This window comes from Clarias gariepinus, chromosome 2 (assembly GCF_024256425.1).
Source record: "Clarias gariepinus isolate MV-2021 ecotype Netherlands chromosome 2, CGAR_prim_01v2, whole genome shotgun sequence".
NCBI lineage: Eukaryota > Metazoa > Chordata > Actinopteri > Siluriformes > Clariidae > Clarias > Clarias gariepinus.
In genome coordinates this window covers 16,449,448-16,474,949 of record NC_071101.1, presented here as the reverse complement: position 1 = coordinate 16,474,949, position 25,502 = coordinate 16,449,448, and the positions used below count along the sequence as shown (strand labels likewise).

The 25,502-nt window shown below is 37.3% G+C and overlaps 6 protein-coding genes across 6 annotated transcripts; all 6 read right to left on the bottom strand.

The window, feature by feature from the left end:
• Positions 1-25: 25 nt before the first annotated feature.
• Positions 26-2,725, bottom strand: LOC128540088 (protocadherin gamma-A1-like). The gene is made up of 2 exons (XM_053510701.1): positions 374-2,725; positions 26-88 (listed from the first exon to the last, which is right to left on the bottom strand). Exons 1-2 carry the CDS (start codon positions 2,723-2,725, stop codon positions 26-28), a joined length of 2,415 nt encoding a protein of 804 aa, XP_053366676.1.
• A 1,335-nt stretch (positions 2,726-4,060) lies between these two features.
• Positions 4,061-6,539, bottom strand: LOC128540072 (protocadherin alpha-8-like). Its single transcript, XM_053510700.1, has one exon. It carries the CDS (start codon positions 6,488-6,490, stop codon positions 4,061-4,063), a length of 2,430 nt encoding a protein of 809 aa, XP_053366675.1. The 5' UTR covers positions 6,491-6,539.
• Positions 6,540-7,630: 1,091 nt separating this feature from the next.
• LOC128513185 (protocadherin beta-15-like) lies at positions 7,631-8,860 on the bottom strand. Its single transcript, XM_053486863.1, has 2 exons — positions 8,003-8,860; positions 7,631-7,715 (listed from the first exon to the last, which is right to left on the bottom strand). Exons 1-2 carry the CDS (start codon positions 8,837-8,839, stop codon positions 7,695-7,697), a joined length of 858 nt encoding a protein of 285 aa, XP_053342838.1. The 5' UTR covers positions 8,840-8,860; the 3' UTR covers positions 7,631-7,694.
• Positions 8,861-16,188: 7,328 nt separating this feature from the next.
• On the bottom strand, positions 16,189-18,650 carry LOC128540056 (protocadherin alpha-7-like). The gene is given in 2 exon segments (XM_053510699.1): positions 16,189-16,236; positions 16,239-18,650. Coding segments are annotated over 2 exon segments (2,460 nt in total).
• Positions 18,651-19,268: 618 nt separating this feature from the next.
• Positions 19,269-21,638, bottom strand: LOC128513797 (protocadherin alpha-8-like). The gene has a single exon (XM_053487343.1). It carries the CDS (start codon positions 21,636-21,638, stop codon positions 19,269-19,271), a length of 2,370 nt encoding a protein of 789 aa, XP_053343318.1.
• Positions 21,639-22,777: 1,139 nt separating this feature from the next.
• Positions 22,778-25,252, bottom strand: LOC128512928 (protocadherin alpha-8-like). The gene has a single exon (XM_053486463.1). It carries the CDS (start codon positions 25,157-25,159, stop codon positions 22,778-22,780), a length of 2,382 nt encoding a protein of 793 aa, XP_053342438.1. The 5' UTR covers positions 25,160-25,252.
• Positions 25,253-25,502: the final 250 nt, after the last annotated feature.

Below are 25,502 nucleotides of genomic sequence, written 5' to 3'. Positions count from 1 at the left end.
ATAAACTTGGCACAACAATTTGAACTCATGGGCTACATTTTATTTGGAAGAAGGGCAGTATAAGTACGTACTGTATAGCTAGTTTATTCTATGGGCAATACATGTAAAGGCACACGAGCAAATTTTACAGTGTTAAATTATAACCCGGAGTGTTGAATAAAGACCGTATGAATAGGTCCAGTATTTAGGTCCAGTTTGACTGACTTAAACTTTGTTAGTGTTAAACACTGTTTACTCTGTATTTTAAAAATATTTTAAAAAATTATAATAACGTGCCATACTTATATTTAATATGTATGTGGATTTTGTTTCTGTGCGCGTTTGTGTGTGTGTGTGTGTGTGTGTGTGTGTGTGTGTGTGTGTGTGTGTGTACCTCATCAGATGTTCTCCTCCTGCGATCTGGTACCATTAGAGTATTCGCATTACTGCCTGGAACTATAGTAGAACCGACACTCATTCTGGCTCCAACTAACATGTAGCGTTTATCTCCAGATCTGTACTGGATACTATGACACAGTGTCCCGTCGTAATTTGTATCTTGTAAATATTTGGATGAATATTCTGTAGATTTGGAGCACTGCATTACAATCAACACGATGATGCTGGTTATAAAAAGAAATGAAACAGATCCCAAGGTAATGATCAAATAAAATGTCACGTTATTTTTGTCCTCTTCTTTTACTGCGTGTTTAACATCGGACGCAGCAAAAGCCTCTTTTGGTTCAACAAGTTTAATGATCATAGTGGCTGTTGCTGAAAGGGAAACGTTGCCATTGTCTTTAACAAGTATTACTAATTTATGTTCAGCTTCATCTGTTTCTGTGATTGACCGAAGAGTCCTGATCTGTCCCGTATAGCGGTCCAAACCAAACAGACTGTGGTCACTCACTTCCTGGAGTGAAAACAATAACCAGCCGTTGTATCCTATGTCCGCGTCATGGGCTCTTAATTTAGTCACCAAATGTCCTGGATTTACATTGCGGGGAACCTCCTCCACACCTTCCGCAGAACCGTTAGCACTGATTGGATATACGATCACTGGAGCGTTGTCGTTCTGATCGAGAATAAACACGTTCACTGTAACGTTGCTGCTTAGTGGCGGAGTTCCAGAATCTGTTGCGAGAACGTGGAACTGGAACGTTTTGGTTGTTTCAAAATCAAAACTTTTTAGCGCGTGAATAACTCCGGTTTCAGAATTGACATTTATGAATGATGTTATATCATTTGGTGCTACACTATTTCTAATGATGTGATACGAAAGCCCTGCGTTTTCATCAGAGTCAATGTCAAAGGCGCTCACTGAGAAAACGGATGTACCAGGGGTATTGTTTTCCACCAAGTACAGTTCAAAAGAATTTTGAAGAAACTGCGGTCTGTTGTCATTTACGTCTGATACTAGCACGTGTAAGTTTTTAATAGTTGATAACTGAGGCTGGCCTAAATCCGTGGCTGTAATAATTATGTCATAGCTTGCTACCATCTCACGATCTAAGTTTTGCTTTGTTACTAATGAATACATGTTATCTTGAATAGATGGTTTAAGTTCAAAAGGCAAACTTCCTGCAAGAGTGCACACAACCTTTCCGTTAAGTCCGGAGTCTTTATCAGAGACGCTGATGAAAGAAATAACTGTGCCAGGACTGGAGTCTTCAGGAACAACATTTAACAGTGATGTCACTTCGATCTCCGGTTTGTTATCATTCATGTCTAAAATTTTAATGACTACTCTGCTCTCCACTGAGAGAGGAGGCTGTCCTTTATCTGAAGCCTGTATATCTAACTTATAAACCTCCATGTCCTCAAAATCTACTTCCCCTTTAACTCGTATTTCTCCTGTTACGATATCTAACTGAAAAATGTCATATACTTTGCGCTTCATCGTTTTAACAAACGCATATTCAATATTACCGTTGGAGCCGTGGTCACTGTCGGTTGCGTTTACTGTAATTACAGCGGTACCAACTAGAGCATTTTCTTGCAATGTAGTGGAAAATTCCCTTTGACTAAATACGGGCCGATTATCATTTATGTCAAGTACTTTAACGTTAATGTTCAGGGTACCTGTTTTCGGTGGATTTCCCCCATCTTCCGCTGTAACAACCAGTCTATACTCCTCTGTTTGTTCACGATCAAGCGGTTTCCGTATAACTAAGAATGGAATTTTATCTCCATCGCTATTTTTAGTGTCGATTTCAAAGTTGCTATTTTGATTTAACTTATAAATGCGAACAGAATTTGATGCTGTGTCCTGGTCCCGTGCTGCGTGTAACTGAAAGCTTGTCCCTACAGGTGTATGCTCAGCTATATCAAAATGCTGATGTGTTTGAGAAAAAGTGGGAATATTATCGTTAATGTCTATTATTTCCACGACAGCGTGGTGAATTTCTAGAGGGTTTTCAACAGCAATTTTTAGATTAATCAAACAGACGCTATTATCCTCACATACCTCCTCCCTGTCGATTTTCCTTTTAACGTACAAGACGCCATTGTCCTGATTAACCTGAAGCAATTCATATTTAGATCCGGAGACGATACGGAGCCTTCTGTTCACCAAAGAACTCACATCAAGCCCTAAATCCTTAGCAAGATTTCCTACAACGGTTTCCTCTTTCACCTCTTCAGGAATAGAGTATCTTATCTGTGCTGAAGCCTGGTCCGCGACGCAAAGCAACAAAGAGACAATCCACAAATACTTCCACCTCCAGCTTTGTACTCCATCTCCCATCATGAAATGCTCGTTTACCGCTCCTCGTCCGCTATGTTTACTTGCCAAATTAAAAATCTTTTTATAGATTATACCATATGCCATTATTTTTTGTTTAAATGTCGTGATCACTCTAGTGCTGGTCGAACGAGACTGTTCAAAACATGACAGTTCAGTCACAACGTGCAAGAATGGGCAGGGCAAAAATATTTACGCTCCATTGCAATGTAACACTGACATCATCTGGTGCAAAAATGAAAACCAAAACATAGGAATCATAAAATAATTTCAAAATGAGATTCGAAGCTTCCTTAAAAGCTTACGTTCTATATAGTGGTTTAGTGATAGTTTACACGTTTACACACACTTAGCGTTTATGATAAATCATTAATAATAATAATAATAATAATAATAATAATAATAATAATAATAATAATAATATCTATGTGGCCTATATCTAATGTTGAAATCGACTCAATAACTGTTCTGTAATAAAAGTCATACCCTTAAAGGGGAACTTAAAGTTCAAACCATATTTACTCGTATATTCTCTGGTATACACACAACTGATAATTTATAATGACTTTTTTTTTTTTTTTACGAAAAAGCCTCTTTTACAAATTACACTTTTAACAACAAGTCTGGTGTTTTCGGCATACTGAGGACTTTCAAATACAAATAGATATTTTTGGTTTTACAGTTAGATTCATAAGACAAAGGGGTAATTAAATTAATGTGATTTTACCTTGCAACAATGTCATAGATAAATAAATATGATGAACTTGTAACATTGTTTTGATAAATAAAAGTGGATGGCATCAGTGACAAAAATACGATATAAGAAACGAAATTTGTGACTCTAAAGACCCTTGACCATTCACTTAAAGGTTAAAATTAGCGCTTTCAGCACCAAGGACAGCAGATCACGTGTCCCATTCTTGAAAGATAAATGTATGGTGCCTTTTTTCTGGCGGATAAATTCTAAATATTACTCATATCTTGTTTATCTTTAAAGCACAATTAATTTAGTGCTTACATAAATTACAAGTCCATCAATCATTCATTCTATTAATAAGAACATACAGCATTTTGTCACTTATTTTAAAAATATAGGTTAAAAATTGTTACATTCTAAATACTTCTTAATTACCTTGTCATCTGTATATTTCTAAGTTCAGTTATCTACTAAGTTTACCCTAAGAAATTATTTACTTTAAATGTTTATGTTTATTTATTTTGCTAAATATATCATCTAAAAAGTGAAATATGTTTTTATAAACATGTGGCATCTAGCGTTTCTGACCTCTCCAAAAGTTCTCCTCCTGTGATCTTTGGATTAAACAATCTAAGTGTTAATTAAACAATAGAAATTTGCTTTGGTCTCATTACGAATTGACGTTGTGAATATCTCTTTCCTACCTCAACAGAAGTTCTCCTCCTGCGATCTGGTATCACCAGGGTATTTCCATTACTGCCTGGAACCAGAGTAGAACCGATACTGGGTCTGGGTCGAACTAACATGTAGCGTTTATCTCCTGATCTGTACTGGATGCTGTGACACAGTGTTCCGTCGTAATTTGTATCTCGTATATACTTGGACGAAAAGTCTGTAGATTTGGAGCACTGCATTACAATCAGTACAGTGATACTAATAATAAAAAGAAAGCAAACTGAACCCAAAGCAATGATCAAATAAATTGTAACGCTGTTTTCTTCTTCATTATATACTGCTTTTTTGACATCGGATGCAGCAAAAGCCTCTTTGGGTTCAACAAGTTTAATAATCATAGTCGCTGTTGCTGAAAGTGAAACATTTCCATTGTCTTTGACCAGTATGACCAGTTTATGTTCAGCTTCATCTGTTTCTGTGAGCGGACGAAGGGTCCTGATCTGTCCTGTATAGCGGTCTAATCCAAAAAGTGTGTGATCACTCACTTCCTGCAGTGAAAATAATAACCAGCCGTTGTATCCTATATCCGCGTCATAGGCCCTCACTTTGGTCACCAAATGTCCTGGATTCACATTACGCGGAATCTCCTCTACACCTTCAGCAGAACCGTTAGCGCTGATTGGATATAAAATCGCTGGAACGTTGTCGTTCTGATCCAGAATGTACACGTTCACTGTGACGTTGCTGCTTAGTGGCGGAGTTCCAGAATCTGTAGCGAGCACGTGAAACTGAAATGTCTTGGTTGTTTCAAAATCAAAACTTTTTAGCGCGTGAATAACTCCGGTTTCAGAATTCGTACTTAGGAATGATGTTATGATATTTTGTGACTCGATTCCTCTGATAATGTGGTATGAGACTGCAGAGTTTTCATCCACGTCTTTGTCAAGTGCTGAGACAGAAAATATCGATGCTCCAGGCAAGTTATTTTCGAAAAGATAAAATTCTAGTGGATTAATTAAGAACTCTGGTCTATTGTCATTGACATCGGACACTTTTATGGCAAACGATTTTACGGAAGATAATGAAGGCTGCCCCAGATCTGTCGCGGTAATCGTTATCTGATATTGAGAGACTAGCTCTCTATCCAAATGACTTTTAGTCACTAACGAGTACATGTTGTGTTGCACTGAGGGTTTCAACTCAAAGGGTACAGTTTCGTTTAAGTGACACACAACATTTCCATTTACACCTGAATCCTTATCTGTAACACTAATCAAAGAGATGACAGTCCCAAGTTGTGCATCTTCTGAAATCACGTTAGAGAGTGAAGTTATTTCTATTTGCGGTATATTGTCATTTACATCCAATATTTTTATGATTACCCCACTTTCACTTGTTAATGGTGGCTGACCTTTATCCGTTGCTTGTACATCCAGTTTGTAGATATCATTGTCCTCAAAATCAAGAAAGCCTTTTGTTTGAATTTCTCCAGTTTTGCTGTCTAAAGAAAATTTATCACGAACCTCTGCGCTTACTTCACTTCCAAATGAATACGTTATATTGCCATTAGTACCCTCGTCTAAATCTGTTGAAGACACCTTCAGAATAAGGAGACCAGGCTGTATGTTTTCTGGTATGGCTACGGAATAAATTTCTTGACTGAAAACGGGAGGGTTATCATTTGAATCAAGAACTATTATGGTCACATTAAGAGTTGCTGATTTTGGCGGAGTTGCACCATCAGTTGCTGTAAGAATTACATTATGTTTCTCTTTTTTCTCTCGGTCCAGTGGTTTTTGTAAAACCAGATAAGGAATTTGCTCTTCCCCCCTTTCTCTGACTTGCAATTCAAAATGTTCGTTTTGACTTATCTTATATGATCTGACCGAGTTTACACCTATATCTGGATCCCGCGCAGCCTGAAGCTGGAAACGGGCCCCTGCAAGCCTATTTTCTGCTATCTCAAGTCTTTTCTCTTTCTCCGGAAAATTCGGTGAATTATCATTTATATCTGTGATTTCGATTACTATATAGTGTACCTCTAGAGGATCATCGATAGCTATTTTAAGGTTTACAAGGCAGATCGTACTTCCGTCACAGATTTCCTCCCTGTCGATTTTCTTACTCACATATAAGACACCGGTGTTCCGATTTACGTCGAAAAGAGCATCCTTAGATCCAGAAACAGTTCGAAATCCTCTATTCGCCAAAATACTGACATCAAGTCCTAAGTCCTTAGCAACATTTCCCACAACGTATCCTTCATTCCGCTCCTCTGGAATAGAATACTTAATCTGAGCATAAACGAACACATCGAAGCAGAGCAGTAAAGATAAGCACAAAACCGTCCAACGTTTGCTCCTTTGTTCTCCGAAAGTCATTGTAAATGATTTCATTAAACCTGCTTGCCCTTACTAATCAATTGTATCCAATAGTGTACATTCTTACTGTATGTAAAATGTCGTCTTGATTGAACAAGCGATCTTCCTCGGTTTTTCTTATCTTCTATAAGACACAATAAGAGAAAAGACATGCGCAGTAACATTACATTTCACTCTCCCAATCCCTGTGTAACAGTGACACCGTCTGGAGCTGAAGATGACCATTTTCACGAGCCATGAAATGTTTGGTGTGCAAAATCTTCTAGTGTAATCTGAGGTTCCCCATGTCCCTAAACCAGCCTTGCTAGTAGGTGTGCTAACAAATAACATCTGACATCTTGTGTCAATTATTTGAACTCGTAGAAAGACAGAAACGTACAATATATGATAGATATAAACTATACCCACGTTTGAAAATAATAATTGATTCATACAGACACTATTTGCTTTGCATAAAATAAATATAATAAAAAGTGGGTAAGTAGTGGGTAAATAGAATTTTCATTTCTATTTATCTTTTCTGAATTTTTTTTTTTTTTGGTTAAGATATCGACAACAAATCTACAAATATTTTCACGTGCTACTGCCTTAAAATACGATGTTCTTTTTTTCTTTCACAGTTTTAGTCAGATGTAACAATGCAACATTTGGTTGCATGGCATAATAATCATACATAGTGTGGCACAAAAATTATAATGTTTTCAGTGTCTTTGTCGTGCACCACTATTTGTCTGCTGTGACCCAGTACAATCACATGTTCGAGTTTTAACAACTTCAGTTGGGGAGTGGATTGTTTTAGATTGTCAACAAGGGAAGGAGTTGTTTACTATCCCACAACGATACAACAACCCAAAATAAAAACTGACGTTTATGTTGTCTGGAGCCGTACACCATGGCAAGAAATGCAAAACATTTATTTTGACTCGGACATTATTACCTCCTTTAGCGAAACATCAGAAAACCCATTAATGAGAATGAGAGAAGTGACCTGCCTGTAATTGGTTTTAAACAAGCTTAAATGCACGACATCAAAAACTGTAGTGTTTTTTTCAGGGCAAAAATTAAAAGTAAATGTATTTTTGTCGAAGTTGAATCATTGCGTCTTACCTCACCAGAAGTTCTCCTCCTGCGATCTGCTACCACCAGAGTGTTGCCATTGCTACCCGGAAATATTGTTGAACCGATACTCGTTCTTGGTCCAACTAACATGTAGCGTTTGTCACCGGACCTGTATTGGATGCTGTGACACAGTGTTCCGTCGTAATTTGTATCTTGTAAATACTTGGACGAATTTTCTGTTGATTTGGAGCACTGCATTGCTATTAAAACAATAATACTAATAATAAAAAGAACTGAGACAGAGCCCAGGATAATGATCAAATAAAATGTAATATTACTTTCCTCTACATCTTTTACCGAACGTTTAACATCAGAAGCAGCAAAAGCCTCTTTGGGTTCAACAAGTTTAATAATCATTGTCGCCGTTGCTGAAAGTGAAACATTTCCATTGTCTTTGACCAGTATTACCAACTTCTGTTCAGCCTCATCAGTTTCTGTGAGCGGACGAAGGGTCCTGATCTGTCCTGTATAGCGGTCCAATCCAAAAAGACTGTGGTCACTAACTTCCTGCAGTGAAAATAATAACCAGCCGTTGTATCCTATATCCGCGTCATAGGCCCTCACTTTAGTCACCAAATGTCCTGGATTCACATTACGCGGAATCTCCTCTACGCCTTCAGCAGAACCGTTAGCGCTGACTGGATATAAAATCACTGGAATGTTGTCGTTCTGATCCAGAATGTACACATTAACTGTGACGTTGCTGCTTAATGACGGTGATCCAGAATCTGTAGCGAGCACGTGAAACTGGAACGTCTTGGTGGTTTCAAAATCAAAACTCTTTAGCGAGCTAATAATGCCTGTTTCTGGATTGACATTCAAGAACATTGCCATATCATTCTTTATTGTACGAGTCTGTATAATACTTGATCCTAATTGTTCTGTGTTTCTCATAATTTGATAAGAAATCGCAGCATTTTCACTCAGATCCTTATCAAACGCGCTGACAGAGAATATGGAAGTACCGGGGACGTTATTTTCCATTAAGTACAATTCAAGAGGATTTTGGGTAAATTCTGGAATATTATCATTAACATCTGAAATTTGAACAGTCAGTGTTTTGAATGTAGAAAGTGGAGGCTGGCCTAAATCAGTCGCTTTTATTACGATGTCATAATGTGAAACAAGCTCCCGATCTAAAGTTTGTTTAGTAGCTAAAGAGTACATGTTCTCCTGAACGGATGGTTTTAATTCAAATGGTACATCATTGGAGATACTACAAATAACTTTCCCGTTAACACTCATGTCTTTATCTGTCACACTAATTAAGGAAACGACAGTGCCAGGTTGTGAATCTTCAGGTATTACGTTAGACAGTGATGTCACATCTATCTCTGGATAGTTATCATTTTCATCAATAATTTTTATAATAACCCTGCAGTCATTTGTCATTGGCGGCTGCCCTTTGTCGGATGCCTGTATGTTTAGTCTATATACTTCGTTTTCTTCAAAGTCAATAGGCTCTTTAATTAGTATTTCTCCGGTGATACCATCCAGGGTAAATGTGTCATGCACGTTTTGTCGAATAGTTTTACCAAAGTTATACATTATTTCGCCATTTACGCCCTCATCCAAATCTGTCGCATTGACACGTACTACTGAAGCGCCTACAGGTGTGTTTTCTCTTAATGTAACATAATAAGCATCTTTGCTGCATACTGGACGGTTATCGTTGTTGTCAAGGACAAGAATAGTAATGTTTAATGTGCCCGATCTTGGAGGAGTCCCTCCATCTACTGCGGTCAAAACTAAACTATGCTTTTCTTTTTGCTCTCTGTCTAACGCCTTGTGTAAAACCAGGAAAGGGGTTTTCTCCTCCTCTAAGTTATCCCTCATTTCTAAGTCAAAATGGTTATTCTTTGATAGAACGTATGTGCGAATAGAATTAGTGCCGATGTCTGGATCACGGGCACTTTGGAGCTCGAATCGTGCGCCAGGTAAGGTGTTTTCAGCAATTTCAAAATGCTGGTCTTTCTCGGGAAACCATGGGCTATGATCATTAACATCAGTGACTTCTACAATAACATAATGAATCTCAAGCGGATTGTCCACGGCGATTTTTAAATTTAGGATGCACGAAGCGCTGCTATCACATACCTCTTCTCTGTCGATTTTCTCAAGAACAGACAGGACACCATTGTTCTGGTTTAGCTGAAATAAAGCAGCGTTCGTTCCAGAAACGATACGAAACCGTCTGTCCACTAAAGAACTGACATCAAGATTCAGGTCCTTTGCAATATTTCCCACAGTCGAGCCCTCTTTCACTTCCTCTGGTATAAGATACTTCATTTGAGCGCAAACCTGCTTCCCTAAACAGATCAGCAAAGTGTAGCCTATAGCAATCCAGCAGGACACCCATCTCCGTCTTTGTTCTCTGTTATCCATCTTGATTGTGTCTTTAAATCTGTATTTGGTCGCAACAGTGTGATGTTTCTGTTCAGTATACCGTCGGACATATATATATTTTAAAATCCATTATGTATTATATTAAGGCGAGTGGATAGGTTCTATTAAAAAAAAATCCCTCGTGTTACTTAGGCTGATGTCTTTTTAGATAAAGAAGAAAAGCAGACTTGCGCAAAAGACAGCAGTAGGCAGGACTACGGATCTCCTCTCTGTTCTTATGTAACACTGACCCAGTATGGCTATATTTCTGAAAAAAAATCATACTGTTGCTATTTCATTGTTTTATCAAGGAAAAATAGCAGTCTGGAAAAAGCTATAAAAACATTTTCCAACAATTTTAGAATTTTACATTCTACAATGAGAAATATAATTCACAAGTGAAAAGCATTTAATACAGTTGCAAGTCTTCACAGGGGTGGACATCCTAGCACATTTACCCCAAGAGCTAAATCTCAGAACTTACAGGCCTCATGAAGCATATTAATTGTTAAGTCCTTGACAGCACAATTATAAGAAAATTGAACAGGCCAGGAGGAACCTCTTTTCTATAAAAAGAACATGAAAGCACGACTCAGATTGTAAAACTACATCTGAACAAACCACAACAATTCTGGGTTATTGTTCTATAGACTGATGAGACCAAAGTGGAGTTGCTTTCTTTTAACGCCCAACATAATTTTTGGCAAAAATCAAACAGCGTTTCAGCAGAGACACCTCGTACCCACTGTAAAGCATGGTGGTGGAATGGTGATATTTTGATTTGTTTTTGCAGCCACAGGACCTGGACACTTTAGAGTCACTGCTTCAACCATGAACTCCTCTGTATACCAGAATATTTTTTGAGGCAAATGTAAGGTCATTGATTGGACTGATAAAACTTGGTTGAAATTCGTTCACATTGTGTAACATATCTGTCCATGGTTATACTGTTATTTGGCACCCTAGGACTGTATACTTCATTCAGCAAACGAACTTCATCAGTGAGCTCTGTGTATGAGATAATTAAAAATTTTGGTAGAGTGGGTATGCCCCATTTACTATCGCTTATTTTAACATAATACTATTTAAGCTTGGTGTTTAGGAATTAAATTTAAGATGGTTTGTATACATAATTATTACCATAAATTATCTACAAATGTAGTTTTTCCTGACTACACTGCTTCAGATTAAACAAGCTGAAATGCTGTCTTGTTATCTTTATCACTTTTTATAGGGTAATTAACGGCCACAGCCCAATGTGCACTGCTTTTACATCCCGCAGGTTTATTTGAAAAAAATAAATAAAATGAGCATCACATTCCTAGTTAAGGTATTAGAAAGTAAAATACTTGCACTAAGTGACTGTTGTAGTTACCCCAAAAATTATTTTCTGCTTTATCCCATTTACTCTGTTTGCTAGCTCTACATTTTGAGTGTATGTATATAAAGTTAGTTCCGACCAAGCAATCTGATTGGACAAGCAACATTCCATAATAGATGATAAAAACACTGGGACATTTAACTGTGTATCACTCTGCATCCCAGTTGTTCTAACAACAATTAGTTACACAGTCAGTCACAGGCATGGGTGAATGGAGGTTTATACAGTCCGGTAAAAATGTGTCTCTTTAATAAATGCTTCTTCATTGTTCCAGTTGCTTTTATGTTTTCTTATTTACAGCTACAAAGCTAAATTGCTTCTGGCATGAGGCTGAATCCTAAATCACTCTCCAACACTTCCAACACCACCTTACTTGGTGTGTGGGACAAGGGATTGTACACCAAAAGGCACTAACTTTCCATTTAATGCTATTTGGAATTTAACACTGAAACCAGAAAGTTTTAGAAGTACCTGATATTCTAAATATTAGATATTCTGAATATATATATATATACATATACACATATACATACACTCACCTAAAGGATTATTAGGAACACCATACTAATACTGTGTTTGACCCCATTTTGCCTTCAGAACTGCTTTAATTGTACGTGGCATTGATTCAACAAGGTGCTAAAAGCATTCTTTAGAAATGTTGGCCCATATTGATAGGATAGCATCTTGCAGTTGATGGATTTTTGCGGGATGCACATCCAGGGCACGAAGCTCCCGTTGCACCACATCCCAAAGATGCTCTTTTGGGTTGAGATCTGGTGACTTTGGGGGCCATTTTAGTACAGTGAACTCATTGTCATGTTTAAGAAACCAATTTAAAATGATTCGAGCTTTGTGACATGGTGCATTATCCTGCTGGAAGTAGCCATCAGAGGATGGATAAATGGTGGTCATAAAGGGATTGACATGGTCAGAAACAATGCTCAGGTAGCCCCTGGCATTTAAAGCATGCCCAATTGGCACTAAGGGGCCTAATGTGTGCCAGGAAAACATCCCCCACACCATTACACCACCACCAGCCTGCACAGTGGTAACAAGGCAAGATGGATCCATGTTCTCATTCTGTTTACGCCAAATTCTGACTTTACCATTTGAATGTCTCAACAGAAATCGAGACTCATCAGACCATTTTTCCAGTCTTCAACTGACCAATTTTGGTGAGCTCGTGCAAATTGTAGCCTCTTTTTCCTATTTGTAGTTGTAGCCCATCCGCCTCAAGGTTGTGCGAGTTGTGGCTTCGCAAATGCTCCTTTTTTTCCCATTCTGACTTTCAGTTTGGAGTTCAGGAGATTGTCTTGACCAGGACCACACCCCTAAATGCATTGAAGCAACCATGTGATTGGTTGATTAGATAATTGCATTAATGAGAACTTGAACAGGTGTCCCTAATAATCCTTTAGGTGAGTGTATATATATATATATATATATATATATACATATATATATATATATATATATATATATAGTTACGTCCTTGGGCGTATTTGTTTTTTTTTTTATCTTTCTCTCTCTCTCTCTCTCACCTCTCCACTCACAAGTAGGAGGAAATAGCTACCACCTGACATCATTGATTGGCTGTGCCCACTGATTGGAGGATGAGAGAGAGCAGTTGGGATTTAAACAACATTGCTAACATGGCCCAGGGTGGCTGTGAGAGCATGCTGTGAGGATCCTTTCCCACTTTTTGGTCTTAAGAATCCTCTTGTTGCTTTTGGTAATTTGTCCTTTTGTTGAGTTTCTGAGTAGAGTTGTGTCTTACTTCTGAGCTATATTTATCCTTATACTTAAGAAACCTACTCTGTTTGTAAGTAATCATTGCTTGTTATTTGTTTATGATGAGGCCTTAAGTTTTTTTTTTGTAACTGATAATTTAGTTTGGGGTTTAGTAGAGAGGGGGTGCCGTTTTTGTTTAAGTCTGTTTCTTTCCTGTTTATGTTAGTTAAGCAGTTAGTTAGATTCTGAAAACCAGTTATAGCCCCATCTTGATGTCTCAAACCCTGTTTAAAGCCTCCTACCAATAAATGTTTTTTTTCTCTCTCTTATTTCTGTTGCAATGTGTGTTCAATTTGTTCTCTAACCTATGAAGGTTGTTGATGTTCAGCGGTGCTACCACACACAGCTTCCGCTTTATTTTGTTGCGTGCCGATTCCTCCCTAGACATAAAATATAATTGGGCTTGTAACTAATATATAGCCAAAATGTGAGGAGAGTAAATCATGGATGTGGTGAACATTTCTGTACATCCCATAAGTTTCTGTTTTTATATAAAAAAAACAGCTTACCTGTTCAGTTTTATTGCCGTTCCTTTTAAAATATTGTCTTTATAGATTTATATGTTTGTCTTGATTTTCTTTCTTTTACTAATATGACCCAATATATGTTCAGTGATACTTCAAATAATATGTTTAAAAAGCATTGATTTCTGTTTTATCTTTATACTTGTAACTGGTGTTAAATTTATCTCTACATTAATGAGCCAATGTATTATGATGCGGACTGCTGTGGACCAGAAAGTCCAGGGCCACTTTTTGGTCCCAGTCTGCCCCTGTTCACAAGTAACAGAGGGATATGTATTGGCAAAGAAATCATAATCTGTTGATAATAGTGTTTGTGGAACTGTTGTATAAAAGCAATATCACACTTGAGGTTTTGTTGAATATTTGCACACTTGTGATGACCTCATGCCTACAACCCTATCACATCCTAGCACTGATATTTATCCCTCTCCTGTTATATTGCTTATACGTAGTGCATTTATGCTGAGGTTTCATCCATTTATTTGTTTTTGCAAGGAAAAAACAGGATCATAAACTAGAGTATTTGTTGTTCTTCTCAAAGGTAGTCTTAAATAGCCTTAAGTAGTTACCAATTTTTAAAATAGGATTTAGACTCCAGAAGCTTACAGTCAGTCTGATTTAGCCGTTCCAGAACCATTTAGCTGATGACTTGGTTATGTTTAAAAATTCTGAGGTAGACTACTTTCTTCACAGCAGCAAAATGACCCAAAATATTATGCTTAACAGTTGGTACAGTGGGGTTAAATGCATCACCTTTACATGTCCAAACATACCTCTGGTTAAAACTTTCCTTTGTCCATGTGACCAGCTATAACCTTTACAAGTGTTTCAGAAGATTTTATGACAGTTCACACTGATGCAAAATGGCAGGACGGTGCTTTGGTGCAATTGGGCTGTTCATAATTCAAACCAGCTTTCTTCCAGTCACTTTTCTGTACTTTGTATCTACTTAGAATAGTTAAAAATTTTGCATTCTAAAGTCATTTAAAAATGTTTGAGACTTTTCTGCTATTTTAAAGATTGATGCTGAGCTCCTTCAAGTTTTCCATTGTACTGTGTTGCCATACAAAACATTTTAATGTTGGCATACAGAAGCTACCAGCTTTAGTTAATCCTGGCTGTATAATTTTTACCCTGTGTTAATTTCATAAAATTAAATGTTATGCTCAAAATTCATGGGGATATCTTCAAAAAACTAATTGAAAGCCCAATTAAAAAACTAAATGAAATTGTATGTACAGTACACTTCCTTTACAGACATAATTTAAAAATATTTTATTTGTTCAGACATATTTGAAGGTAGGTGTAAAATTTTACAGCATGCTATTGTTCCAAGGGACACAGAGGTGCAACTCAGGGCCCACCTCCTGAGTCGACCAGTTGCACTGTTACTAATCTCAACATAATTTTTTACTACCACAATGATGGAAAATGACTCGTACACTGATTCTAAAAATCAGTTTTAAAAAATGTAAAGCCACACACTTTTATTAAAAAACATGTGAATCTACCAGTAGGTTATTTCTGTGCATATGTCCCTTAAGTTTAGGTGTCTTACAAACAAAAATAGCACAATAAATCCAACAAACAAAACATAACAAAAATGAAGACTAAAACAACAAAATAAATATATATATATATATTTTTTTTTTTACAAATCTACCATTATAAGATTACTCATGTTTTACATATACAAAGTTTATCCTCAATGCAGCAGGCAACACATTTCAACCATATTTCAGATAGCTATAGTTATGGCTTCATTGTTTTAACAGGGAAATAATTTCTAATATAGAATTTTAATAACTTAAATAAATGAAGATGATAGTTTTGTAATAAATGCAAAAGAAGAGCAGGCCATCCTGTTGTGAATGATTTATTATTCATAAGTAGATATTTTTGTTGCTAGCATGGCTCTTGTAAAAGATTACATTTCCTTGTGATCTATAATATCTGATGACAATGAGACAGGTCCTAATTCAGGTTCGAAAAAAGACAGATCCCGGTGTGCATGAATTCTTTGCTGTTTTCCAGTTATATATATATATATATATATATATATATATATATACATATAATGTTAGAATTAGGCAACAAATCCTTCAATATTTTCTCACATAACATTACAGTGAACTAGGAAACTGTCAATGTATACTTAAATCATATTGTAGAGTGCTGTTTTTTAGTTGGTTGATTGACAATCCCATACCAGACAATGAAGAAAGAGTTTGATCAGAGTTTGATCAGAATGATTTAATGAGACAATCATTGATCATGTAGGCCTACGGCTTAATAAAATGTCAAGGTACCATCATTCCTCACTCCTTAGGTATGTTAAACTACAAGTCCACATCTGATGAAATGCCATAAGCATTGTTGAATAAGCTTAAAATAAGTTTTAGCCACCTGACTTCCAACCCAATCCCGTGCCCCTGGCCGTGGCAGATGCTTAGATTCTTCATTATGATATTCATTGAAATTTTGAAAATAAACTGTTTTAAATATTGTGATATTTAAGGCATTAGATAAAAAATACCCAATATGATTCTCCATACAAATACAGTATGAGAAGATTCTATTTTTAAACAGTAAAGAAGACTGACTTGACTCTTACCTCAACAGAAGTTCTTCTCCTGCGATCTGGTACCACTAAAGTATTCCTGTTACTTCCTGGAACTATAGTAGAACCGATACTCATTCGGGGTCCAACTAACATGTAGCGTTTATCTCCAGATCTGTACTGAATGCTGTGACACAGAGTCCCGTCGTAATTTGTATCTTGTAAATACTTGGATGAAAAGTCTGTAGATTTTGAGCACTGCATTACAACCAGCACAATGATACTAATAAGGAAAAGAAATGAAACCGATCCCAAGGTAATAATTAAATAAAATGTCACTTCATTCGACTCATCATGGTTTGCTGAATTTTTAACATCGGACGCAGCAAAAGCTTCTTTGGGTTCAACAAGTTTAATTATTACAGTGGCTGTTGATGAAAGTGAAACGTTACCATTGTCTTTGACCAGTATGACCAGTTTGTGTTCAGCCTCATCTGTTTCTGAGAATGAGCGAAGGGTCCTGATCTGTCCTGTGTAGCGGTCCAAACCAAAAAGGCTGTGGTCACTCACTTCATGCAGTGAAAATAATAACCAGCCACTGTATCCTATATCCACATCATAGGCCCTCACTTTAGTCACCAAATGTCCTGGATTCACATTACGAGGAATCTCCTCTACACCTTCAGCAGATCCATTAGCACTGACTGGATATAAGATCACTGGAATGTTGTCGTTCTGATCCAAAATGAACGCGTTCACTGTAACGTTGCTGCTTAGTGACGGTGTTCCAGAATCTTTAGCGACCACGTGGAACTGGAACATTTTGGTTACTTCATAATCAAAACATTTTAGGGCATGAATAGTCCCTGTTTCAGAATTAATACTTAGAAATGTTGGCATGTTGTTTTTTGCACCATCGCCTCTAAGAATGCTGTATGAGATCACTGCATTTTCATTCAAGTCTTTGTCTGAAGCAGTTACAGAAAATATTGAAGCACCGGGGGTGTTATTTTCTGTTAGATATAATTCCATGGGATTTCGAGCAAACTCTGGTCGATTATCATTCACATCTGATACCTGGACACTAAAACTCTTTTGTGCAGTTAGAGAAGGCTGACCCAGGTCTGTGGCTGTTAAAATTATTTCGTAATGTGAAATCTCCTCTCTGTCCAAATACGAGTTTGTAATTAAAGAGTACATATTTTCTTGCACAGACGGTTTTAGTTCAAATGGTATGTTCGATGACAAAGAACATATAACTTTCCCGTTTACACCAGAATCTTTGTCTAAAACACTGATTAAAGCAATAACTGTTCCCGGTTTGGAATCTTCAGGCACTACATTAGAGAGTGATGTAATTTCTATTTCAGGACTGTTATCATTCACATCTAAAATTTTTACAGTGACCCTGCAATTAACAGTCATCGGAGGTGTGCCTTTATCGGAAGCCAAAATGTCCAATCTGTGCACATCACTGCTTTCAAAATCGATTTTGCCTTTAACGCTTATTTCACCAGAAACTGTATTCAAATCAAATACATCATAAACTTTACTGTTGAAGTTATTACCAAAGGAGTATATGATCTCTCCGTTTGTACCATCGTCTAGATCTGTAGCGTTTACTTGTAGTACAATAGTACCGATTAGAACGTTTTCCTGCAAATGTACTGTGTAAACCTCTTGACTGAACTGTGGACGATTGTCATTGTTATCGAGAACAGTGACAGTGACAGTTAATGTCCCAGACCTTGATGGATTTCCACCATCCACTGCGGTCAGTGTCAGTTCGTGCTCTGCTTTACGCTCCCTGTCTAATGCTTTCTGTAAAACCAGGAATGGTACTTTTTCGTCGTCTCTATCTTTTATTTCTAAATCGAAATGTTCGTTTTTGCTTAATTTGTAAGAGCGCACAGAATGTACGCCAATGTCAGGATCGCGTGCACTTTGTAATTGAAAACGCGCCCCTGGTATTGTGCTCTCCGCGATCTCTACTCTTTGTTGTTTATCTGGGAATCGAGGTGCGTTGTCATTTGTATCCGTAATGTCTACTACCACGTAATGAATCTCTAACGGGTTATCTATTGCAATTTTAAGGTTAAATACACAGGGACTGATGCTGTCACATACCTCCTCTCTGTCGATTTTATTATGAACATGCAAGACGCCATTGTTCTGGTTTACTTGGAAAGGAATGTCTTTAGGTCCCGAAACGATACGTAAACGTCTTTCCACCAACGTTCTTACATCCAGGTCCAAATCCTTTGCAAGATTTCCCACAACTGTTCCATCGTTTACTTCCTCTGGAATAGAGTACCTTATCTGAGCACAAACCTGTTTTCCGAAGCACAGCAGCAAAGAAATACGTAGCGCAAACCAGCAGTACTTCCATGTACGCCATTGTGTGACTTTATCCATCCCATATGATTTCCTTAATCAGTTTAGGTCGTAAATTATTATTTTATTTTAGGTTACCAAAAATACATATCCATGACCTATAATATATTCTTGGTGATAACAACACAATTTATCTAAAAATAAAATTGGGTAAAACAGCCCTCGTGCCACAAAATCCCGCGCCTCCCTGGATGCAGAACAAAACAAGTACGTACAGCAGTGGGTGGGAACTGCTGGTATCTGTCCCTAGGTAACACTGACTCCATCTGGTCACTGGACCAATTTGTTTTAATAAGCCATAAAATCTAAATTTACAAAAAGTAACCAAATAATGAGCAGTAATAATAATAATAATAATAATAATAAAAGTAGTAATAGTAGCATTAGTAGTACTTGTAGTATTTTAATGAAACGTTAAGTATATCAATATCAGAGCATTAATGTGAGACCAGAGTCAACAAAAAATCAACTGAACAAAACGTGTCTCGGAGACAAATACATTTATAGTCGTTTTTGATAGTACATAGATCGTTTTTGATAGAACATATCGAGATAAAGTTTTATCAGTGGTATGGAAAGCCTCCTCCTTATTACTGCACAGCACACTGTTCACATTTTAATATACCAGAAAGGTATTAATCAAATCACGCTTACCTCCATAGAAGTTCTTCTCCTGCGATCTTGTATTACTAGAGTATTCGCGCTACTTCCTGCAACTGTATTAGAACCGATACTCGTTCGGGGTCCAACTAACATGTACCGTTTATCTCCAGATCTGTACTGGATGCTGTGACACAGAGTCCCGTCATAATTTATATCCTGTATATACTTAGAGGAATAGTCTGTAGATTTGGAGCACTGCATTACAATCAGCACTATGATACTGATGATGAAAAGGAAGGAAACTGATCCCAAGGTAATGATCAAATAAAATGTAACGCTATTTTCTTCTTCATTATATACTGCTTTTTTGACATCGGAAGCTGCAAAAGCTTCTTTGGGCTCAGCAAGTTTAATAATTACAGTGGACGTTGCGGAAAGTGAAACATTTCCATTGTCTTTGACCAGTATGACCAGTTTGTGTTCAGCCTCATCTGTTTCTGTGAATGACCGAAGGGTCCTGATCTGTCCTGTATAGCGGTCTAATCCAAAAAGAGTGTGATCACTCACTTCCTGCAGTGAAAATAATAACCAGCCGTTGTATCCTATGTCTGCGTCATAAGCTCTCACTTTAGTCACCAAATGTCCTGGATTTACATTACGAGGAACCTCCTCCACACCTTCAGCAGAACCGTTAGAGCTGATTGGATATAAGATCACTGGAGCGTTGTCGTTCTGATCCAGAATGAACACGTTTACTGTAACGTTGCTGCTTAGTGGCGGAGTTCCAGAATCTGTAGCGAGAACGTGGAATTTGAAGGTTTTGACTTCCTCATAATCGAAACTCTTAAGCGCATAAATTACTCCTGTTTCAGAATTGATATTCAGGAAAGAAGCAATATTTTGTTCCTTTCTGTTAAGAAGTTGATAAGAGATCGCGGCATTTTCATTTATGTCTTTGTCTGAAGCGCTAACAGAAAATATGGACGCACTAGGGTAGTTGTTCTCAAGTAGATAAAACTCAAGAGGGTTCTGAAAAAATTCTGGACTGTTGTCGTTTACATCTGATATTTGGACGAGTAATGTTTTAAATGAAGATAGGGGCGGCTGTCCCACATCTGTAGCTGTTATTGTTATTTCGTAATGTGATTTACGCTCTCGGTCTAGTCGTGAACTGATCACTAAGGAATACATATTTTCTTTAAATGACGACTTCAGCTCAAAAGGTGTGCTGTTTAGTGCGCTACAAATTACCTTTCCATTGATCCCGGAGTCTTTGTCGGTTACACTAATAATAGAAATTACGGTTCCGATCTTTGAATTTTCAGGGATCACATCTGAAAGAGACGTAATATCAATTTCAGGTTTGTTGTCATTTATATCAGCTACTTTTATTAACACTTTGCAGTTGCTTGTTTTAGGTGGTTGTCCTTTATCTGACGCCGTAATTATAGCCCTAAAAGTATCTGTAACCTCGAAGTCTACGTCGCCTTTTACGGTAACGTCACCTGTATTTTTGTCTAATTCGAAAGTACTGTAAATCTTTTTGTCGAGGTTTTTAACGAAAGAAAATGTTATAATTCCATTTGAGCCTTCGTCCAAATCAGTGGCATTGACTCTGAAAACAAGAGTTCCAAATTGAGCATTTTCTTTTATTGTAACAGAATAAAGTTCCTGGCTAAATTTTGGCCTGTTATCATTTTCATCTAAAACGATTATTGAAATATTTATGCTACCAGATCTTATTGGGGTTCCGCCGTCAATGGCTGTCAGCATCAAATTATGTATTTTTTGTAGCTCCCTGTCCAACGACTTCTGTAGTTTTAAAACTGGTATTTTTCCTTCTCCGTTTTCTCGAACTACAACATCAAAATAGTCGTTTTGACTTAATTTATACAAGCGTATAGTATTTACACCAGAATCAGGGTCACGTGCAGGTTGTAACTGAAATTCCTCACCGGGCATAGTGGATTCGGATATTTCTAGAACCTGTTCGTTATCAGTAAAATTGGGTGAATGATCGTTTACGTCTATAACTTCAACTTCCACATAATGAATTTCAAGGGGATTCTCCACAATAAGTTTTAGATTAATCGAACATGCACTGGAGTCATCACATATCTTCTCTCTGTCTATTTTCTCATGAATTATCAAAATCCCATTGTTCAGGTTTAATTCAAAAAGGGCGTCATTAGAGCCAGAAACCAAACGGGGTCTTCTTTCTAACAAAGTACTTACATCAAAACCCAAATCCTTGGCAATATTTCCAACAACCGATCCTGTTTTTACTTCCTCTGGAACAGAGTAACGTATCTGAGCAAATACTCCTTCTGTAAAGCCCATCGTCAAAGAAAAGTACAGCGACATCCAGTATGTCTGCCATTTGTGCCTTTGTCTTCCGCCCTCCATCGCTAAAGAAGACGTTTTAATACAAATAATCCAATAAACGCAGTTTCCTTTTATTCTAGTAAAAGGTCTACTCCCAAACACTGAATATTGGCATTTGTGAGTTCTTCATTTTATAAAAATGTCGTCGTCCTACATAATCGCCATGCTCCGTTTAGCAGGTTTATATGGATCTGCTGCTGCCTGACCCAACGCAATCCAGCAAAGCCTACTCCAATAAATTTCCTTATGCATTAGTGACACCTTGAGGTCTACTTAAGCCAAGCGCACAATGTTCCTTTTTACCCTTGTTCGAAAATGTATAAATAATATATTATAACAGAAAAATAAACAAATTCCCTGAAGAAAACAACACGTGTCATTTAGCTATTAAGTAAGCAGGTTCACAAGCAAAAGCAAAAACTTTACACATATACATAAACAACAAACATTCATAATAATGATACAGTGTTTACATTGAATCGTGACAAAGCTGTTTAATAAACAGCCATCGGAGGCTTTATATGCAGTAAGAAACAATTAATCATTATCTATTAAATTTTAAAAATTTTACATAAAGATTAAGTGAGTACACTTATCCCTGTAATACAGATCTGCTGATATAATTAGTGTCCTTATATCTGTTTTCGTTTTTATCCCTGTCATATAGAGACCTGTTGTATAATCAATGCACATACTGTATATCTGGTATAAGATCAAGGTACTATGATTTATCTTATTTATTATCAAAGAACAAAGATAACATTATAAAAAACTGACATCAAATTGGCAATAGACCTTCAGGAGTCAGATAAATTCTACTATTTATTCTTAGACTTAAATGAATTAATTAAATAGTCTTTTTTTCACTGACTCATAGAGTTTGTGAACAAAACATTCCAATGCCCTTATACTGTTGGTATGTGTACTAATGGCAAGTAAAGTCTCTTAAACCTTAAATCCTTTGAACATTGTATTTCTATTTTTCTTCTTCTTCTACACGTCTAAATGCAAAAGAATTTTGTTACCACGAATAGCGTTAAATTTCAGGACCATGGAGAGCTTTCGACCTACTAGCAGATAATATACATTAATATACAGTATGGATGGATGGATTGATTGATGGATGAACATTAAAATGATCAAAGTCGCCTGCAAATGTATTATACATTAGATTTTGGTCTTACCTCAACAGAAATTCTCCTGCGATCTTGTACCACTAGTGTATTTGCATTACTGCCGGGAACTAGAGTCGAACCGATACTCGTTCTGGGTCCAACTAACATGTAGCGCCTATCTCCAGATCTGTACTGAATGCTGTGACACAGTGTTCCGTCGTAATTTGTATCTTGTAAATACTTGGAGGAACAGTCTATAGATTTGGAGCACTGCATTACAATCAGCACAATGATGCTAATAAGAAAAAGAAAAGAAACCAATCCCAGGGTAATGATCAAATAAAACGCCACATTATTTTCTTCATCTTCTTTTACTGCATGTTTAACATCGGACGCAGCAAAGGCTTCTTTGGGTTCAACAAGTTTAATGATCACAGTGGCTGTTGCTGAAAGTGAAACATTTCCATTGTCTTTGACCAGTATGACCAGTTTGTGTTCAGCCTCATCTGTTTCTGTGATTGACCGAAGAGTCCTGATCTGTCCCGTATAGCGGTCCAAACCAAACAGACTGTGGTCACTCAGTTCCTGCAGTGAAAATAATAACCAGCCGTTGTATCCTATATCCGCATCATAGGCTTTTACTTTAGTCACCAAATGTCCTGGATTTACATTGCGGGAAACTTCCTCCACACCTTCCGTAGAACCGTTAGCATTGATTGGGTATACGATCACTGGAGCGTTGTCGTTCTGATCGAGAATGAACACGTTCACTGTAACGTTGCTGCTTAGTGACGGAGTTCCAGAATCTGTAGCGAGAACGTGGAACTGGAACGTCTTGGTTGTTTCAAAGTCAAACGATTTTAGCGCATGAATAACTCCCGTTTCAGAATGAATTGTAAGGAATGATGCAATGTCATTGTATACATCGCCCCCTCTGAGAATACTATAGGATATTAAAGCATTTTCATTTACATCACTATCAGATGCACTGATAGAGAATATAGATGAGCCTGAAAAATTATTTTCAAATATATACAGTTCAACGGGCCTTTGGGTGAATACTGGATTGTTGTCATTTACATCTGAAATTTGCACGCTTAGTGTTCTAGTAGAGATTAAGGGAGGTTGCCCTAGGTCTTTGGCTGTAATTGTTATGTCATAATACGAAACTAGCTCTCGGTCCAGTTGTTCTTTTATCACTAATGAGTACATGTTCTCTTGAATGGATGGCTTTAATTCAAATGGCACAATTTCTAATATAGCACATTTGACTTCTCCATTGGCACCAGTGTCTCTATCACTAAAACTAATTAGCGATATTACAGTTCCTGGTCTGGTATCCTCAGGAACTATATTCGATAACGACGTTACCTCTATGTATGGCCTATTGTCATTTACATCTAGAATCTTTATGATTACTCTACAATCTGTGGTCAAAGGAGGCTGCCCGCCGTCTGATGCTTGAATATCTAGTTTGTAAATGTTAGTCTTTTCAAAATCTATTTCGCCCTTTACTCGAATTTCACCCGTTACTTGATCTAAAACAAAATTATCAAACGCGTTTTGTTTTTTGCCGGCCCCAAAACTAAAAGTCACTTCCCCGTTTATACCGTCATCATTATCATTTGCATGTAATTTCAACACCAAAGTTCCCATCGGTGTGTTTTCTTTTAGTGTTGTCGTATAAACGTCTTGACTAAATATAGGACGATTGTCATTGACGTCAAGAACAATAACTGTTATGTTGAGTGCACCTGACCTTTGTGGGCTTCCTCCATCGAAAGCAGTTAAGATTAATTTATGTTCAGCTTTGCGCTCGCGATCAAGTGGCTTCTGTAATACCAGAAAGGGAAGCTTGTCTTCTCCCCAGTCTCTTATTTCCACATCAAAATGTTCGTTTTTACTTAGTTTGTATAAACGAACAGAGTTCTCACCAGTGTCAGGGTCACGAGCAGCTTGTAACTGAAAACGAGTATTTTGAGCAGTTGATTCAGCTATTTCAAGAAATTTCTCCTTTTCTATAAACATCGGTGAGTGGTCATTTACATCTGTTATTTCCACCCCTATATAATGAATCTCAAGTGGGTTTTCAACCACTATTTTTAAATCTATAACGCAATGACTGTTTCCGTGACATGCTTCCTCTCTATCGATTTTCTTATGGGTGTACAAAACGCCATTGTTTTTGTTTAAGTAGAAAAGATTGCTATCGGAACCAGACACAATACGAAGCCGTCTGTCCCCTAACGTATTAATCTCAAGATCTAAATCCTTCGCGATATTTCCTACAACAGATCCTTCCTTCAATTCTTCCGAAATTGAGTACCTTATCTGGGCCGTAATCTTGTTTCCAAGGCAGATTAGCAATGAAATTCGAAGAACAATCCACGAACAATCCCGTCTGCGCCTTTGCCTGTTGTTATCCATCACGAGCAATCGCCTTTAAAGAACAAACAAATAGCCAACGATACAGTCAAGCCATGACCACATTTTTCTAACTAGAATATTTTTTTTTTCCACGTCCCGTTAAGGTAGATTTAGATCAGTTTATCGTCGTGCTCACGGCAGTCGTCATACGGCACTGCACGAGAACACAGTGGATGGGCAGGGTCTGGCCTTTACAATGGATCGTGGTGTTGTACTGACACCTTGAGTCCTGTTCTATAAAGACAGTTTTTCCATATATTAAGGAAATGCGCTTAATGAGTGTCTAAACTGTTAATTGTAAACAACCAAGCAAAATTCTTCAAACTCTCAAAAATTTATTCTG

Bases quoted from the DNA above. Each gene is read 5' to 3' on its own strand.
- LOC128540088 (XM_053510701.1), bottom strand. From the start codon at position 2,725: ATGGGAGATGGAGTACAAAGCTGGAGGTGGAAGTATTTGTGGATTGTC. The intron at 89-373 runs GTACACACACAC...TATTGCCCATAG, and splicing joins GGAGGAGAACATCTGATGAG to AATAAACTAGCTATACAGTA.
- LOC128540072 (XM_053510700.1), bottom strand. From the start codon at position 6,490: ATGAAATCATTTACAATGACTTTCGGAGAACAAAGGAGCAAACGTTGG.
- LOC128512928 (XM_053486463.1), bottom strand. From the start codon at position 25,159: ATGGATAACAACAGGCAAAGGCGCAGACGGGATTGTTCGTGGATTGTT.
- LOC128513797 (XM_053487343.1), bottom strand. From the start codon at position 21,638: ATGGAGGGCGGAAGACAAAGGCACAAATGGCAGACATACTGGATGTCG.
- LOC128513185 (XM_053486863.1), bottom strand. From the start codon at position 8,839: ATGAGTGTTAACGGGAAAGTTATTTGTAGTATCTCCAATGATGTACCA. The intron at 7,716-8,002 runs GTAATACTGGTC...ACTGTGTCACAG, and splicing joins ATGAGGCTGAACAGAAGTTG to CATCCAATACAGGTCCGGTG.